Source organism: Platichthys flesus, chromosome 9, assembly GCF_949316205.1.
Source record: "Platichthys flesus chromosome 9, fPlaFle2.1, whole genome shotgun sequence".
In the NCBI taxonomy this organism is placed as follows: Eukaryota; Metazoa; Chordata; class Actinopteri; order Pleuronectiformes; family Pleuronectidae; genus Platichthys; species Platichthys flesus.
Window position 1 is genome coordinate 14,914,131 of NC_084953.1, and position 19,281 is coordinate 14,933,411.

Here is a 19,281-nt window from a genome sequence, read left to right on the forward strand (position 1 = left end):
TGTAGGACGAGTGCGCGACTGCTGAAGTCACTGTGCAGCTGTCAGCAGATATGCAGACCCACACATGACAGGATGCCATTGTGATTTCTTTGATTCATCTTTAATCAACTCTGATTAATTGTATCGACAAAAAGCCATTAAAATGAATCAAAGGAGGGGAAAAACAATCCATGAAATTCCTGAGAACACAAAAAGGGAAACATCTGACAGAGTTACACTGATCATTTGGACTTCACCAGAAGGCGTTTCAGCTCACCTCATCTCACTGTGCATACATGAGGCCGTAAGTAAGAAGAGCAGAGATACAGTAGGTTGCATTAGACACAGAGAGGAATGCAAGAAAAAAAGATATATGACATATGAAGTATTAGATTGGTAGAAAGGGATAAGGAATACGGTGATGTATTTCCCTCAGCCGCGACAAATAAAGGATTTCATTTCCAGTTCTATCTGTGTCGAAGAAAACAAAAAGATTGAACCAGGCGATACACTTAAAAACGACAAACATGAGCACAATTAGACAACAGTATTAAACATTATTCATCCAAAACAAGAGCAGCTTAGGTTACAGTTCACATGTATAAGAGCTTAATCATCCTGATGTTTGTTCAGTCATTCACTGGCATGGCAAGACAACTAGTCCTCTGCATTAGGAGCATACAGGATGTGCACATTATGTACACTCAAGACACAAATGCCTGTCTCAGTAGTTATTAAGGCACTGACGTGGGAGGGGTGAGAGGAAATACAGGCGTGGCTATACTGAGGTTTGTATGCACAGACTGTGTTTCCAGCCCAGGACGGAGAACTGAACAAGAGTTTCCACAGGACTATACAATACATACAATATGTCTTTAACAAATTATGAGCAGCCCTTACATACACACAACACAAACATCTCATATCCATGGTGAATGAGTTTTATGTCCACCTCTGTCTACCAGATACACTACGACTGCAGGATTGAAAAAGTAAATTAAGGAAATGGCGTTTGGATTATGAGGAAACACAATAACAGGAGGACATGTGGCTCTTTCATACATCCAACAAGAACAGTATTTCCATTGTGCCATCTCAGCGTCAGGTCCTGCACAAAGAAACAAAACAACTCTTCACCGTCCAATGAAACAAACTTTTCATAAATTGTCTCTTAAAATACTGAAAACACACTGGATACACAACCTGACATCCTCAAAACCAGTGACAGTTTTGTTCTGGCGATCAAATCTTTGACGCAACAGTTTTGTTCTGTGGCTGAATGGTTGGATTTCAGGCATTGTAGGACTTCGCTTCACTGTGCATCAAATCCTTGTGTGATTTCCTGAAGGTCCACTCTGAACAGCATCACATTGGTCGACAGTTACTGAGCTGCAGGTCAAGTCAAACTGTGGACAGTGATGGGTTTAATAGCTTAATAGCTGCATGCTGAGGAGTCTACAACAGACGAGGGATTGGTTGGTTGATCCTGGTCGGCAAACATGTGGAGGAAGTACGAGGAGACGCCGCTCTCTCCTTGTTGTTCATGGAAAGACAGAAGGTGAAAGCCTCCAGATGAATATCCATCAGGGATAAAAGGTTTCCATTTAAAAGTTTTTTTCCAGTAATTGTTTTGCATGGGCACACGATAATCCAACTCTGGAATAAGAATGAGAGAGAGGTACAGATTTAAAGTCAACACAAGTATAGTTACGTGATGGAGATTTAATCATCACACAGCATGTGTTTAACATGTCAGTTACAATATATAAGATGATTCATGAAGGATTGTATGCTCCCATTCAATACAAATAATTAATGAGCAAATTTACAAATTTTTATTGATTATCATGACAACAAAACTTAAAATTTAAATTTAATACACACAGATCTCCTTGCAATATAGAATGGCAATATAAAATCATATGAATTTTTATCAGATATTTATTAATATGTTTAAGTTTATAAATAAATATATATATAATATTGAAAAAAGTTGGCCATTTTCTGGATCCCTGATTATATTGAAATGTACTGTTAGGTTTAGTTTTACTCTGTTAGAGGTTCATGTTCAATAACTTTAAATATATGATATTGCTGTGACTGAGGTGTACAAGTTGTCTGTGAACATGTCAGAAGTCCATCAGTTATACATCAGATCAGGCACGTGCACAGATAGACCCCTAGTGGTGCTCAAGCACTAGCCCTTTTGCCCTGGATGAGAAAAGTGCCCTTCTGCTGGAGCCCAATTTTTTCTTCATTCATCAATATTTAAGAATAAAAATTACTCTCTCTGTCATCAATTGATGATTGCTGGTTGTACATCAAATTGCCCTTGAAGGATATTAAAGATTTTCTTTTATGGACAACTTTGGTTAATCACAAGCTGCACAAACCAAGCTAGAGCAGCAGAGGAACCCAGCAGCCAGCAGGGGGCAGCCTCAGGACATCACAGCAGACTGTGATTCTTGTAAGGCGCCTGAAGGCAAGGTTGGAAAAGTACTGGGTTATTCTCTAACAATAGGTTTTTAAAGTATATTAAATCATCCAGTATCTAAAAGCTAAAAATATCAAAGTAACTTTTAAGTAAGGCTGTCAAATAAATGTAGTAAAATAGAAAATATTTTCTCTGAAGTTTTAGTGATAATTTGTCAATAGTATTATTGTGCTTAATTCCTCATGGCAGTCAACAGGCTGTGTGGCCTAGTCGGTAAGGCGTTCGCTCTCCAATAAGAGAGACCTGGGTACCAATCCCATGCTTCCCATCTTCTAGCTGGCAATAAACTGAACTCTTAAAATTGGCAGGATTCCTCCTATAAATTGCTGAATATATTACACTATGTAAATTTAAATTAATCAAATATGAAAACAGGAAAAAAATGTCATAAAAAAAAAAAGCGCCGCAATTCCTGCACTGTCCGCCTCTGCGCAGGATGTGCGCATGGGGCTTCTGCGCAGGATGTGCAGAACCCCATCATGTTGTGATGTTTAATTTTAATTAAAAAAAATTATATTTAATTTTATATACATTTTTTTATATTTCATTTTTCATCATCATCATCATCATCATCATCATCATCATCATCATCATCATCATCATCATCATATCATCATAAATGTTCTTACCGTCCCATGAGAGGCAGGTGGCTCACTGTTTCCTCCTGACCACCTGTTTAAGGTGGAGCTCACTTTCTGCTGCGACAATAGGCACCTCGTTCTTCAGATGGTACGAGATAAGGTGACTTATGCTCTCAAATAACATGTCTTTGGTTCGGACCTGTGCAATGAAAAGCGAGAGATAGCAGGGGTGTAAATAATCATGACGACTACAAACTGCATGAAACGTTTTATAATACCCTCCCATTTAATTATATATTTTTGGGCACTTTGACCTTTATTGATAGGACGGAGTTCGAGTGTGATAGGGTGAGAGAGCGAGGAAGACATGCAGAAAAGTTGCTGGGTCGGAACTTTTCTGCAAGGAGGACACAGGATGTGCACATCCTGTATCCTCCTTTATTCGGAATCGAATCTGCTTCTGCAGAGAACTAAATAATCCCTTATTATTGGGGGGGGGGGGGGTGTCATCATACATGACTAAAACTAAAAATGTCCCTATGATCAATGATCAGTGTTTGATTGAACAGCTTGATTTTAGTCTATTTTTCCTTCCCTGGCTCCATATGAATTATTTTGACATAGTTTTGACAGGTGCATCCCTTATCAGACTCACCACTCCCTCAGGGTCCACTAGCAGTAGGTGTTTGGGCAGGCCACAGTGCATGCCTGTGAGCACATACTGTCCCGGGTTGGTCGTGCTCTCCCGGATGAGGAAATCTCCGTCCCTGACCAGGATTTTCTCCGCGTCCCGTCGGCTCATCCGGCTGTGGTACCAGGTCTCCCTGCGGAGCTGATCCTCATTTGGGGCCACAGGCGCTCGGCGGCGTGGAGGGCTGGGCCACTGGTCCTCCAGGATCCGTACGCCTCCTCCCCCTCCGACTGTGGTGGACATACTGGAGCCAGCAGCTCCGCCACTGGCCTCATGGAGCTTCAGGGCGTCCTCAAAGGGCCCTACAGCAACAACAATTCAGAAATAAAAATATTTTAAACACAAATGTATTCTTCTTATAACAAAGTGAGACTATCCTCACTATATGTGTCAGAATATGTCACACAAAATCTCAGGACTTACTCATGTCAAAGAGATCTTTCTTGGGACTTTCGGGTACCCTCCCCGCTTTATGTCCCTGTGCCAGTGACTCCAGGTTTTCCAGACTCTGGGTGTTTACATACTGATGCTCCTCATAGTCTCTGCTGCCAGGTGGTTGGCCGTCAGCACACAGGTAACCATCTGATGTCAGGCCTGAAATAGACAAAAGGTTTCTGTCTTCAGGGACATGTAAGACGTGCGTGCGTGTGTGTGTGAGATGATGATGAAAGCAGTTGCAGTGTTGACTGGATGTTTATTATGTCTTGATTATCATAATGCCAGAAAAAAAGAATAGTTTCTGTGTCAAAATGTAAAACAGATTTGGCGGTCTGAACCATATTCAATATCAACTTCCCTTCTCTGGTTACTGGACTATTGATTTGTACATTTATTATTAAGATCTTTGAACTCGCTAACCTGAATAAAAATCCAATTGTTTGAAATGACACTTGGCTCCACTCAAGGTCCTTTTGATTTTCATTCAAAAGCTCCAGCCTTTGCATGACATTACAGCCTCTAATCTGAAAGGCCGTTCTGATTAAAAATCATAAAGATTCAATCAAGTGATTCTGTAAAGAGACCAAACACTGCTCTTTTGTATGTACCAGAGTGTATGCAAATGTCATGTTAAAAATCAGGAGCATGAGAGCTGAGGGGCAGGCAACTCAATAACAATAGCATCCGACAGGCCCATGAAAAAACACCCAAACCCAAAGATTAGGGTCCTAAGGGAAGATGGAACATTGGAACCAAAATATTCAAATTCAAATTCAAAACAACTTTTTCTGTCCCAGAGGGCAATTCAAACTATAGAGCAGTTTGCTGGCATTTTAAACAAACAATCCCTCTCTATAATAAAACAAGTGATTAAGTGTCTCCCGGCTGTCATAGCTGCTTACTGCCACAGGGGGTCTCACCTGAACTGCTGCTGGTTTCAGTGTCCCAGTGAAGCTCATAACAGAGCTGACCAGGAGGGTAAGACGTCTGCTCCCTCCTCGCTGGGGAACCCATCTGCAGACACACATCACACACCAGAGGAACACATGATAAACACATTACCGTCTCAGTAACTGAATGGACAACTCTCCTCTCTCGTCCCCACATAATAATGTTTAGAGGCACTCTGTTTGTAACATTAGCTAAAGTGTGTCACCGTGTTTTCAAGGAGAGCCAGAGAGACAGCAGTGTTTCTTCTCACCTGGTAAACAACAGAGGAGCTGAGGCTCTTCTCCTAGTCTAATCTGTCTTTAGCAATAATGTGGCAGGCACATCAGGACGCGATGGAGAATATTTTCATGCTCCCGTTGTTTGTCTAATTCCTTAACAATGAGGATTGAATACATTAGTCACCAGTTTATAAGGGATATATAGGAGTTTAGTTTGAGTCTGGCTTCATTCTCTGTTAATGGAGAGTTATTCAGTACCTGATAAAGAAGAGGTTGACATGTTGTGATGTTACAACCTCAGATTTAGATACAGTTTACTGCAGTGGTGGAGCAAACTATTCAAATGCCTATGTGACCTATGTACATAAGTGAGGGTCAAAGGGAGGCTGGAAGCAATCCCTGCTGATGTTGAATGAGAGGTGGGGGGTAGACCCCGGTCGCCAGCGTGTTGCAGGACTGACATACAGAGACACTCTTGCTCCTATGGACAATTTAAAATGTCTGAAATCAGGGCGGGAGCTGGAGAATCTGGAGAAAAGCCACACAAATACACATCCAGGATCCTAAGCCTCCTGCTGTGAGATGACTGTGCTTTTTACTTTTTGACTCTAGTCCAAGTACAGCAATATATGTATATATGTTTTAATTGATAATCAACTGAGTGACATCTTCTTTAACAAAAAACTTGTGATTACTACTGAGCTGCTAATGTTGTCATTTTTGTTATGGTTTTTACAGAAGCACGGAGGCCAGGTTGCCAGGATCCAGAAGCTGACCCAGTATAACATTGTCTCCAGATGCACTCACCTGTGCGTTCTTGCTCTGGGGCTGCGTGTGGATGTGACCCAGCAGAGACCCACTGGGCCTGAGCCTGGAATCCACCACACCCCCAACAGGAGGCTCCTTCCCTGGGATGCTGTTGTAGTAATTGTGCTCAGAGAAGTCCTCGTCCTCTCCCCACATTGGCTCCTCTGGCCTGACAGATCTGAAGGAAGAACATAGATGTAGTATGAGTTACAGGAGCTACATTTCTTGATAAAAGAAAATATGATGAATAATCCACACAACTACTCCTATAACAAGTTATTAGTATTAAAAACAACGATCAGGAGAGCTGGGTTCTCGGATGGATCGTGTCAGATCAGATGTCATCTCTGTATCCGAAAGTGATACTTAATATAAATCAGTCAGATATTTATATAGATCACTGGAAAGCAGAAGAGAGGAGAACAACATCCTGGAGCTTCCATAAGTTTTGGATCATGTCACAAGCATAAAGAAGGAGCTTTGTTCTTTTTGTATTTACAAAGGTGAGTCGCGTGTTGCTGCTGCAAGGAATTGTGGGACAGCATTACCTCTGTTTCTTTTCATAGAGAATGGACTCATGTATCATATTGAGATATATAGGAGATCAAATATTTGCAGAATTCAACAAGCTCTTATGGTGGCTGCAACTTCCAAGTCATTTCCCTCAGTTATGAAGAAAAAAAGATTGCAAAAAAGTCTCTCTGCAATGAAACAACAAGAAACCTGAGATTTGTACAGTACATCAGGTTCTTACAGAGGGAAACTGCAACTAAGCTCTTTAGGAAACATTTCATATTCATACTGTCAAACTATGTATGACTGATTATGTCACGAAGCAAAAGTCCAGAATCTTAACTTCCTCCTGTGTCGATTTTTCCTGAAATAACATCTAGCTCCACCAAGAGGTTGTGTTGAGTCTGTTTGGATTATGCAAAACACAGTCATCTGAGCATCTGAGCTTGATAGACGGGTGGGGTACGAACCAAGGAAGAACCTGTCAACCTTTGGAGCGGATTTGATTGAGGGTGTGGATTCAGGAATTGTTATTTCACCTATTTTTAACATTAGGACAAGATTCGGCACAGAGAACTAACATCTACAAACATGTGAAATGTTTTGTGGATGTGGACATTAATCCAGATTTTGTGAAGCATTCTTAGCCATATGATCTTTATTCAGTTACTGTCAGGTAGCAAAATAAGTTTTAAAATATCTGCATTAAGCTTCACTGTAAATATTTATTTTCACTGGTTTATACTGATACTCACTCTTGATTTCTACGTTAGTTTCTAGTTGTTGAACTATAATTTCAACTTTATCAATGAAGATTTAATTTCTAAGCCATATCAAGTGATAAAGTAGCCAATCAGGCCTGGTGGAAGTCTGTTCTCTCTGATCCCTTCTTGTCTATAATGATATCTCTCTATTGAAGTCTGTATGGATATTTATAATATAAACTACTAAAACTAGACTAGAAAAGTTCTCGTTAAATAGAGACCTTTTAACTTTAATGTCTCCTTCTGATTGATATTTTATAATTTGTATAATATATTTGTATTCTATCATAATTTGCTGTGTAAGGAAGGTATACCCAGTGATCTCTTAGCACCTGGGTTCTTGTTGTTCCTGCAGATGTACAGACTAATTTAATATTGTGACACCGCTCCACAGATGTCCTGGGCTTGTTTTTATCTTCACATAGACGTCATGATTTTGGCAGGAGTGTGTGGTACCTCTCTATCGGCGCCATGGTTTTGGGAGGACTGTGAAGGTATTGTTTGAACTGCAGCTCGAAGGCCTGGCCGATGGTGCTGATGACACCCTGGGCTAAACCATCGGAGCACTCCAGGATATGACACGCTGAGGGAGACAGAAAAAAAGTGTATCAGCTAATATTAATCCTATTATGTACATTATTTCCCCAAACCTTTTATGCTAATGGGGCTGATATGAAGCAAGAAATGCAAAAGTGTCATGGTGAGGTCGACCTTTTCATCCAGGGAAACTTCGTAGGGGAATGATTTAGTTTCCTAATGAAAAAGGGCATACCTCTCTGATTCACTGGGTCTTTGGCCACGTACGCTACATAATCAGGCGTATCCTGCAACAGACAGGAGGAAAAATTCAATTAGACCACATAAATTAGATGTATGTAACTACATTATGGCCGCCATTGACTCCCGGGTCATGAGATTGGAAACTAGCAAAATGCAGTCCAGCCAGATGTCTGCCACAAATGTCCGTTCCAGCAGCAACAACAACAGGGAAAGAGAGGGCTGGGAGAGAAATGCTGCACTCACTGTGTCTCCCCCTGAGGCAAAGGAGATGGACTGCATGGGATGATGTGCTATCACCTGGAAGAGAGAGACAGAGGAGGAGGTTTGTATTTTCTAACAGTGATAAACAGCAACACGAAACGACAAACAGACATGAGGGGCCAAAATCGAAATCTAAGTAAAGGGTAAGGGTTTGACCATTACACAATTTGAACTAATGTAAACAACTTAAACATCACATACACGACTGACATACATAATCCTAAACATTATGTGATGATGACAGCTATTGATTAATATATAATAGATTAATATAATTGTTTTTATATAAAAGGGGCATTTGATGTGAGATTTTTCCTCTTCCTCCTTTCATGGAATGTAACAGTATATCTTAATTTTCGATGACACTAAAATGAACAAACTAAACTACACTTAACATTTTCCATGTGAAGAAGAATTCAGTGACTTCCATTGGATTTTGTTCTCAGGTTAAACAGATACCATCAAATCTTAAATAAAAACTAAACTTTGGTTATTTAGCATTGAATTTACTCAATTGACCCATATAATTATTTGAATCGAAGAACTGAAGGAATAAATTAAATGCTAAAATAATATGTTCACACATTCGTTGTATTTTTATTTGATTACGGTGACGGAGGATTTGTAATCATATGAGCTTTCGTTTTAACATTTAATAAAAGTATAGGTGGACAATTTATCCCTTTAATCCATCCATTCATCATCTCTACCAGTTCTCCTTTGAGGGTCGTGGGGAGGCTGAAGCCAATCCCAGCCGAAAATGGGTGAAAGACGGGTCTGGTCACCAGCGTATCACAGGGCCAATAGAGACAAACAACCATTCACACTCACATTCAAACCTACAGACCATTTAGAGTCTCCAATTAACCTAAACCCCAATCTGCATGTCTCTGGACTGCAAGAGGAAGCCGGAGTAGCTGAAGGAGACAGATATATCATAATGAAGCATCGTCTAACCTGTCGTGTGGTAGGGATGAGCAGACCGAGGCCGTCTGTGGAAATATTGACTGCGATGGTCATGCCAGCAAATCGCAGGTTACTCTTTCCCATAACGGACTGCAGAGCTTTGTTCACGGCCTGCATGAGAGACAAAACATATATTAAACTGTGGTTATTTCAGAAAACGTCATCCTCTATTTGTTGTTTATATATTAGTATAGAAAGCTGTACAATAAAAGATGGTCAATTCTACACCTATAATTCTCCGACAAGGTTAAAGCCATTTCAGTGTGAGAGAATTATTTTCAAACATGCACATTAGAGTTTCCTATTCACCTTCCTCTTCCACTGCGTCTTTCCTCCTGGCACAGCCTCACAGAGCCTGTTGATGGCTTCCCTGATTAGGGAAATGAAAACAGGTCAAAGGTGAGAATAAAGTGGGGAGATTCTGGGTGCAAGGACATATTTATGATCTCCGAATCATGTGGATTTATGGCGACTATGCAGCCACATACACTCTTAACCAGGACCCCGACAGAGGTAATGTTGCATCCAAATGAGACCTTCCTGGTTTAATTAAGGGCAAATGAATAAAACGGTTGCTGGGTTGATTACGAGATGAAAACTGCTTAGCTCGGGGGCTACAGACAATTTAGCTGCATCATAATGATGGACAAATTTTTCAGGTTAAACATGAACAGAAGCTTAGTGTTTCATGCCTCGGGCTAAAGTCAGAGGCCACAGACCCGTCACAGTTCAAAGCTCAAGAGTAGGTTCCAGCAGGGCCTGTTAACAACGCACCAAAGCACAGATCTTACAAAAACACCACGACATTTATTAAGGGTGATTGTTTATCTACCTCATGTTTAAATTCAAGTTAGATTAGAGACATAATTAGATGAAAATTATTTTCTACTGCTTCTTTAGGGCATCAATATTCACGTTTACTTTCCACAGAGCAATTATCTCTGCAGGTTTGTCACAATGTTGTGTCAAAGCTGCTGTAGCTCCTGGGAACGTCCGCTTAATGGGCGTTTAAAGCTCTTCTTCCCTGTGAGGACGATAGCGGTGAGAGAGGCTTAATGTGGATTTTAGGCTGGAGAGCTAGATCTCTCTCTCTCTCTCTCTCTCTCTCTCTCTCTCTCTCTCTCTCTCTCTCTCTCTCTCTCTCTCTCTCTCTCTCTCTCTCTTACTCTCTCTCACTCTCTCTCTCTGCCAGGGGACGGCAGGGACAGCATTCGAAGAACCCAGCTCCCCCTATCAAGTGGCTCGTAAATATTTAAAAAGCAGCAACACGGGCCCCCATCTCGGGTAAAAGGTCTTCTCAGGGATTTTGGACAAACAGCCCGATGTTTCGAATGACTCATGCTGATGAGAGGGCAGAGGGACAGGGAGGAGGAGGAGGAGGAGGAGGAGGAGGAGGAGGAGGAGGAGGAGGAGGAGAGATGGGTTGTTGTTGTTTTTTTGGTTTGCTGCCTCAATAATTTCCCTGCAATAAACTGCTGGGCTTCAATATCACTGCTGTTGCTGTTTAACACTGTGACATGAGACATGAGTACTGTTTGTAAAATGCACTCTTTTAGAATCCAGGAGCTGAAGTGCGTTTTTGTAATTCTGACGACCACTGAATGAATTGTTGCCGTTTTCTCGGACTGTATATACATGTATATTAATGAAACAAAAAAAAGGCCCCTTTCTATAGAAATACAGGCTCTGACTTTGAATCAAATACAGCCACACTTTATAAAGTACACAGAATCAACCATTTTTAGGGGATAATTCCTGAATTTTGGCCTTGTATGACAGATGAGCCGCAGAATGGTCCCAGCAGGGGCGGATCTCAGGGTCCCTCTGAATGAACTGTGACACCGTTTTGGCCCCCGGTTTTCTTAAAATCCAAGATCCACCACTGATTCAGAAACAAATGTCTCTTTCTAACATAAGTAGTGTGTTCACCTGTGTATTACTATCAAACCTGTGCACACACCAGAATCAATTTAAACCAGAAGTGAATGCCGATTGTTCCATTCCCATTGCAGACAAAAGCCAAATGTTAGTTCTTTTTTGTGACCAGTGGAAATTAGACTAAGGGCTCCATCAAAACTGATTCATCACCATTGCACAAACACACTCCTGAGGCTCAGTGTGTTTCCTCCCTTTGCAGATGTTGTGTTTTGAACGCAGCCCTCCTCCTCCTCAAGAAGCTACAGCCACAGACATTATCCAGTAGGGTGCGTTCAGGGGCACCACTGCAGCTTTCCACTGTCATTAGCGAGCATCATAAATAATGGATCCCTCTCCCCTCTCTCCCTCTTTTCATCACTCCATCTCTGCTGTTCACCCCCTCCCTCCTCTTGCACTTAAGCTATGGGCTCCGGTTACTACCGATCGATTGCGGAGGAGAGAGAGAGAGGATGAGAGACGGAGAGGGAGAGCGGGAGTGTGCACTTCTCCCATGTGGGTGAGGATTGAGATGAACCCCGGTTTGATAACAATAACAAACCAAGAACCTGAGGTGTAGGTTTGTACGTGGACATATAACCTTGGGCACCACTAAACTCACACTGTGAACAATACTAACGTCTGAGATACCATGTTGCTGCCATCAGGCAGAATCTAGTCACTTTAGATTTGAGGAAAACATTTTAATACTTGCATCAGCATCACATTTCTACTGCAACTAGTCGATAAAGGTTTGGTAAAAGAAAAATCTGATTTTTGCTGCTGTCAGTTGAAAAAGGTTTAGAGTGTTTTCCTGAAGTTATACTGACACGTCAATGATCAGAAAATGAAAATAAGTCATGTATCAGCCCGGCACTGACACGCCACTGATGGCAATTTGATATTATCAGTTTCTTCTGACTAATCGCCAGCAGCAGAGACAGCTACCGGCAGCTTACCTCGTCACCTGAGTTCTCGTGTTGAAGTCCAGGGAGCGCATTGACTTCAACACTTCCATACAGCCCATGTACTGCAAACAGTAACAGACAAGAAAACAAGTTTAAATATGGCCGACAGATTTTTGTAGAACTTAAAAATCCATAAGAACAGCATGTGAAATACTGTGAGTCTACTTCCATGTTTACACAGATAAAATGTTTTATAACAAAAATAAAAGCATGACTATCTCCAAGATGGAGGTTAAACTGAAAACTGAACACAAACTCATAGAACGTTATTGATATTGTCAGCTTCCTCACCTTGGAAATAATGAACTACACACAACAATACACATCAAACACTGTGTTGACCCTACTATGTTAAATTATATAATAATGTTTGCGAAAAAATTCTATTGCAAACAAGGCTATTTCCAACTAAACACTATAATTGGCTCAAATCCACATGTGGGTCATTAACGTGTATGATCGTAGTGAGCGGCCTCCTAATGGTCGTCAGGTTGAGGTGCTAATGGGACCTTAACTAGATTGTCAGCACTAAGAGCTTCAAATCCTGGAAAAACTGCAGCTTCTTTCGTCCTCTGGAGGCTGCTGAGGGTGAGCGTGTTTGTGTCCTGTGTTCAATCACTGCATGTTGCCATGTTCTGTACATCTCTGCAGGTTTCAATGAAAACATGTAGTAAATATGTGCCTCATTAAACTAAAATTGTTTATCTATACAGCAAAATACAATCTGACATTTATGGTATTGATAACAAAATAACCTGTCAAACTACATGAGAGTTACAGTGTTGTGTGCAATGTGTGAGTTAAATAAGCCAATACATGGATAAAATAGACCCTAACTAAATCAATCCCCCAGAAACCACATTATTTATCCAATACATTTTATCACTAATTGTAAAACAACTTACACTGGGCTCATATCTATCTATCAACAGTTTTATTTTAATAAACACCTTTTGTGATTTGTAAAGTCTTTGTCAAACTACCTTGATGCTACATAACTGACGTCCTGTCCACTACAGTTGTAGAGGCTCAATCGATGCCATATTCAGTGTGTAGTCCAGGGTTACTACTGTCCTGAGTACAACCAACAGCAGGCAGACCACACCGCAGTCTCACACACAAACACACACACGAAAGGAGAGAGAGCGACAGAGAGAGAGAGACCTTTGAGCTGAGAGCCTAATGAGCTTTCTAACCAGATTTGGACATGGGAGGGGGGACGGGGGAGGCGGGGGTGTTTCCATCAGGAAAATTGTCTCCTTTTTTTCCTTCCCTCTCTCTCAACCAATGCCTCCATTGTCACTCACTCATCTGCGGATGCAATGCATCCCTCCTTCTATCACTGCATCTGCACTTTTATCTTTTCCAACTATTCCAGAGACTACAGGGCAACAGAACTTCCAATAACCAGGTTTACACCGAACTGAAGACATATATGCAGGATTTTAATTATAGGTAAACCTGCTTAAAAATACAAGAGACTGCTTTAACACTGTCTGCCTTTCTGTTTGGGCCAACTGGTTCTGACTGACAGGGAGCTGGTAGCTGTCAGGCACACATCTGTGGCATCTCATGTGTGGGTCGGTGCTGAGGTCGGTAAATGTGTGTTTTAAGACTTAAGCTGTTGGGGCAGCAAGAGTGAGATCAGTGAGCAGAGCACACTCTCAGTCATGCATAGGGCTTCGCTTTGCTAGCATCATTGGCATGGCTGTGCTGGGCTGTGTATAGCTAGTATTGATGGTTTATCGGCTACACGGTGGGCAGGTGATAGGTTTGTTTAGTTCACTGTGAGCGATGAAGATGCCAAAGCTTGGAAACAGGCTGAAAATGTAATCTTTACATTAATACTGATCTGAGCTGCAACAGAAATCCAATGGCTGCAGTTATTTCACTTGGGAAAGAAAGCTGATTGTCTCCCTTCACACTGAGGACTGAAGCCAGATGTTAGTGGGAGTAAGTGGGTTTTTTGTCCAGTGTGAAAGGGGCTCAAGAGGCATTCCTCAGAAATATAACGCTTCCTTTCTTTCTCTCATTCTCTCAGTCATTGATTCTTTCTTTCTCTCTCTCTCTGTGGCTTTGAAATAAGTCAGTTCATTTTTCAAGTTTGTCAATGAAGAAAATGTAAATTTCATTATTTTATTATCTTATTTTTAAACTAATGCAGGTCCAGACCATGTACTGAATACAATGAGGTCCAGACCGGGAAGCATGTAGGGTGTGTAACAATAAAGAGCTGACAGAGAGCAGACAGACAGCTCTTTTTTTTAAACTTTAGTTCATCTTTTTGCAATTCATGTTATGAGAGATAGAGCAAAAATCCAAAAATCATATTACAGATATATATAATTTGATGAGGGAAATGTTATGCACCAGATTGCGAGTGCACAGAATAAGATGACAGCAGTCTGGTTATAACATAGCTCTCTAAATGATAACGGCTTTGGCAGCCGGACCTCTATGTGTGATGGTTGCTGCTGTGTCAGAGATGGCAGACGCAGACCAGACACGCAGCCTGACTCGACCACAAGGACACAGAAAGTGTTCGGGAGGAGGAAACTTATGCTGAGCATCATCCCAGCAGAGGGGTGGCTGTGGACGGACGTGTGTGGTGGTGTGCAGGAGTGAGTGAGAGAGGTGAAACAGAGGGAGGGAGGGAGAGAGAGCTGATTAAAAATGGCACAGCACAGCAGAAACCTAGTGTCACTTTGACACTAATACATGCAGCGACTACTCCTCCCTGCATGGATTTGCAGCTGAGTTGCACATATTCCTCTGCTTTAGCCGCCGTCTGTATTCACAGTGCGTTGCCAACGTCAGCTCACATGGGTCATCTACATTTATTGCAGTGCACGTTCAGAGAAGAAAGAAATAAACAGTTAAAAGTCTCATAATTAACCAGCGTCCGATGGCAGTACTCATAGGAAAGCCCTGTAAGGGAATTGAGGACTCGTCTGTACTTATCACAGGACCCCTCCCATACTGATCCAACCGTCCCCTTCCACATCACATGATGCAAATCACTGTGATTAAATCTAATTGAATGTAGGAATGAATGGTGCCTGTATAATGCCATTAGAAAGCATGCTTGGGCCCCAGACTGTGCTAATAGAGAGCATGTCATTAGTTTGGGGGGCAGAGGGTAGAAGAGCAGTGCCAAGAGGGGCGGGAGATGAACGGGAGCCGGGGGATCGCTGAGGGGAGATCATTGATATTGACGTCAAGCAGTCTGCTCGGGATGGTAACCCTTTGTAAACACAAATCACAAGCACACCCAGATAAAGACCACGCAGAGTGATCTATTTGATTTCATCTAATCAACTCACTAACCTTCTATTTCTCCCTGGAGCCTAATCGTATTTACTAGAAAGAGTTTGTGTAAAAAAAGTGTAATATTTAAAAACATCATTCACACTTATTATAATGATATTTAATGAATGAGATTCACGATGGAGAGGGTTGTGGATCACACTTTACTCTCATGGCCTCACTGCGAACACGATGTAAACAATCCTAGAACCGCACAAAGAGCACCACTCCCACAGCAGCGGCAGTGTACTATCACACACAGGTTACATGCACTGTATACACAGTGCTGTGTATGCTGCAGACAAGCTTCAGAGAACTGCAGCAGAATAACAATCCGTCCGCACATAATTTCACACCTTATCTTTGTCCACCCTGATGCCTGTGCGCCGTCCTGACGCAGTCCCCTTTCTAGCCACACCAAGCCATCTATCTGGATTAAATTATGTATTCCCTAGCCCTCGCCACATGAGCTGCATAAGAAACTGTCTGGCACTGTAGTGTCCTTTTGTTTCCTAACCCAGATAGAGGGACCAGTAGCTGTGGTTATCAATATTGTAGCATTTGCTGCTTGCTGTGGAAAGGCAGTTGTTCTGCAAAAAGAAAAGTTTTTCTCCTTCTTTCTTCTGAAGCAAAAAGACACACACATTTATAGGATGTTTGACTTACAATGCATATGCTGCATGCAGTTACAAGATGGTCACTCACCCTGACAATGTAAGAAGCTCCTGGTCCTGCAATCTTCTTGTCAGGGTGCAACCAGCCCTGGGAGGGTTTGTGGATGAAGCCGCCCTTCTGGTGGAAGTCTTCTCCCCCAGGCCACATCCCTTCCACCCTCGTCCTGCGGTTCATTCCTGACCTGGAGTTGCCTGAAACACCCGGGCTTGCCATGGCCTCTGTAGCCCCGAATCCTTGACCCCCTGGACTGGCAGAGCTTGCTGCCGTGACTGCTCTCTGGCCCCGAATGGCCTGTAAGGAACAGGGGGTGATACACACAGGGTCACAGGAGTTAAGCACTGCCGCAAGACTTGCCACTGGGCCAGTGGCCGAGGTCACACCACTGTGCCTGTGTGAAGTTGAGGAAGGGGAGCTGGAGGCCTGGGAAGGAGCTGCTGCCGCCTTGCCCGAGTCCTTGCTAGAGCTGGAGCTGGAGCTGGAGTTGGATGGGCTCCGACTGAGCAGAGAGTTGGAGAACTTCCACTGGGGCATCTTCGGGATGAGCATACAGAAGGTTGTGGTGGCCTCCTGCTCCCCATCAAGGCAAGGGGAGTCAGCCAGGGCTGTAGCCCCAGCAGAGGAGGTCCTGGCGCTGGAATCCAGAGTAGGCAGGGGAGGCAGAGGAAGGCTCTGGGCGGAGGAGCGGACTACCGGCGTGGCCACGACTTTGCCGCTCATGGCTAGGCTCTGCATCAGGTCGTCAGAGGAGGTCACAGACTCGTTGCGAAAGCGGTCATACTTTGGCTTAAGGAGCATGCCCGGAGGAGCCGCCTGGAGCAGGAGCTGAGAGGGGGGGGATAACTGTCAAGAGGATGAATGGGGGAGAGGGGAGAGGGGAGGTGGGGAGGAGGGGAAGGTGTGACAGAAGAGGGGGAGAAAACGAAAGGAAAAATCTGCCGGACAGAAGCCTATATTCCTGTCAAAGTCAAACAAACGTCTGGTCCTCTCCCGTTCACGCACACAGACTGTCCCACTCTCCTCATGCCGCTGTCCTCTCTCTCAGTGCTGGCCTGCTTCCTTTCACTGCCTCAGGCTCGCTCGCTCTTTTACTCCCAGTGTCTCTCTCTCTCTCTCTCTAGATGATGTCATTTGGTCTATTAGCCCTGCCCTGCCCAGCTGCTCTCAGACTCTATTAGCTAAAACACATCTGCCTGATCCACCCTGCTCTCGCTCTCTCTCTCTCTCTCTCTCTCTCTCTCTCTCTCTCTCTCTCTCAATCTCTCTCTCTCTCTCTCACAAACACACACATACACACACCCACACACACACACACACACACTCCTGAATCCTGTAAACCAAGCCAATAAAAGACAGCAAAAATCATGAGGTTATATTTAAGGTTACTGATTGGGTTAATAAAATGATAAATGCATAAATGTACAAATAAGATTATTTCTCTTCAGGTGTAACATGCACAAAAACAAACTGTCACAGTACCCACTGATATATGCAAATACAAAATAGAAATCTTAACACAATAATTGAGAGTGAATCAATACAGGCACAAATGTAATCCAATTATTTTAAGTGATTCTTATGAGAGTCGTGTCGAGTCATGCGAGTGTGATTCCATTTGTCCTGGTGATACACAAAAACTTAACAAAGGAAATAATACAGCCTCACGAGCGACTACCTCTGAAAAAAATCCACCCTCCTCCATCTGTCTGAATTCTCTTCCCAACTTCTCTCCCATACTCCTTCCCCGGAGAGCAATCGGTCATCTCAGCACGATCCTCACTTGCAGCCTGCCTCATGTCTTTTTCTACCCCTCTCACACTTGTATTTCCCCATCTCATCACAAAGGTAATGCAAGGTATGCTTCAGTGGGCAAGACTCAGAGTGTGAAGCACACATTTGGTTAAACAGGGATTGACACCACACAATTTTACTCTTTTTTCTTTTCTTTTTGTGGTGGTCAGATCACGGCCACAGGGTAAGAGTGAGAATGAGGTGTTGAAAAATAACACAAGAATCAGGAATGAGCCACGATGAATTCAGAGGTATTTCAGGAAAACATTTAAAAAGAGACAAGTGCTATTAAATGAAGAGGAAATATAAACATGGTTTCAAACATCATCTAGAATGGTTGTGAAATAACTGAGGCAGTGTCATTAGTTGCACAAACGAGGGGGAATGTACTAACTAAATAATTCCACCCACGCAGACAAGGAAAGGCTCATTATGTTTCTGTCAATAGTGTAAATCCAATCAAGCAAGTTATTACAATTTGTTCAGGAGGCTGATAATTCTGGAAAGTATCGTCTTGTTTTCTGTTGTGACTCAAGAACAACTTTCCAAACAATATGTACTGATCGTGCTCTAGAATTCAGGAATGGATCAGAGAAACAAAGCTTACCTATATGTCTGAGTCTGAAGAGAAAAGTGGTGAATTAGATCCAACCCAGTAAATGTCCAATGGCTTTTTTCAGAGATAAACTATGTGAATAATCCTACGATCACAGTACAAAACAACTGTTGCTGTGGTTGAATATAAATACCATTTCATTTAACTAGTCAGGAAACAGGAAAAAACAGAAGCATCCAAACCAAACCACCATCAGAAGCCCTGTGACACCACCTCCACTGCCACCCCACCTTCCTCCAAACAGCCAATGACTGCCTGTTTGTTTTCCACACAGTATAAGAAGTTACTGATAAACCAGATGTGATCGATACATGTTGACAGACGAACGAGAAGCTGGCCTTCATCTGTGCTCTATGTCCTTTTTATCCTGACAAATAACTGCACTGTCAACACTTGCAAAAATAAATGTGAAATCTATATACTCAAACCTAATTAAATGGAGTATTTCAAATAAATATAACTTGGTGCTCTAGGTTTAATTTTCAGACTATGATTTAATGCACTTGATGATACACAGCGGTGTTCTTCTGTATGTGAAGAGTTAACATATTTACCCTCTGACTTTGGTGCT

General features: G+C 42.4%; 1 protein-coding gene across 3 annotated transcripts; it reads right to left on the reverse strand.

Moving 5' to 3' along the window:
* Nucleotides 1-78: 78 nt before the first annotated feature.
* Nucleotides 79-18,921, reverse strand: shc2 (SHC (Src homology 2 domain containing) transforming protein 2). Of its 3 annotated transcripts, XR_009921984.1 has the most exons (15): nucleotides 18,702-18,921; nucleotides 16,337-17,128; nucleotides 12,317-12,387; nucleotides 9,753-9,813; nucleotides 9,435-9,554; nucleotides 8,460-8,513; nucleotides 8,209-8,260; nucleotides 7,893-8,019; nucleotides 6,160-6,337; nucleotides 5,104-5,197; nucleotides 4,169-4,339; nucleotides 3,710-4,047; nucleotides 3,103-3,253; nucleotides 1,183-1,635; nucleotides 79-1,087 (listed from the first exon to the last, which is right to left on the reverse strand). XR_009921984.1 is itself a non-coding variant. In XM_062396446.1 (14 exons), the coding sequence occupies exons 2-13, from the start codon at nucleotides 17,099-17,101 to the stop codon at nucleotides 3,125-3,127; spliced, it is 2,160 nt and encodes a 719-aa protein (XP_062252430.1). In that variant the 5' UTR covers nucleotides 17,102-17,128; nucleotides 18,702-18,921; the 3' UTR covers nucleotides 79-1,635; nucleotides 3,103-3,124. The 3 variants fall into 3 exon arrangements, 2 of the variants coding, with proteins under 2 accessions (XP_062252430.1, XP_062252432.1); XM_062396446.1 differs by having other exon boundaries at nucleotides 79-1,635; XM_062396448.1 differs by having other exon boundaries at nucleotides 79-1,635; nucleotides 16,337-16,597; nucleotides 18,702-18,918.
* Between the last annotated feature and the right edge of the window lie 360 nt (nucleotides 18,922-19,281).

What these genes read in the sequence shown, in the direction of transcription:
- shc2 (XM_062396446.1), bottom strand. Translation starts at nt 17,101, where the DNA reads ATGCTCCTTAAGCCAAAGTATGACCGCTTTCGCAACGAGTCTGTGACC. An exon ending in AGACCCAGTGAATCAGAGAG is followed by an intron (nt 8,020 to 8,208) that starts GTATGCCCTTTT and finishes TGTCTCCCTCAG; the next exon opens with CGTGTCATATCCTGGAGTGC. An exon ending in TGAAACCAGCAGCAGTTCAG is followed by an intron (nt 4,340 to 5,103) that starts GTGAGACCCCCT and finishes TGTCTATTTCAG; the next exon opens with GCCTGACATCAGATGGTTAC.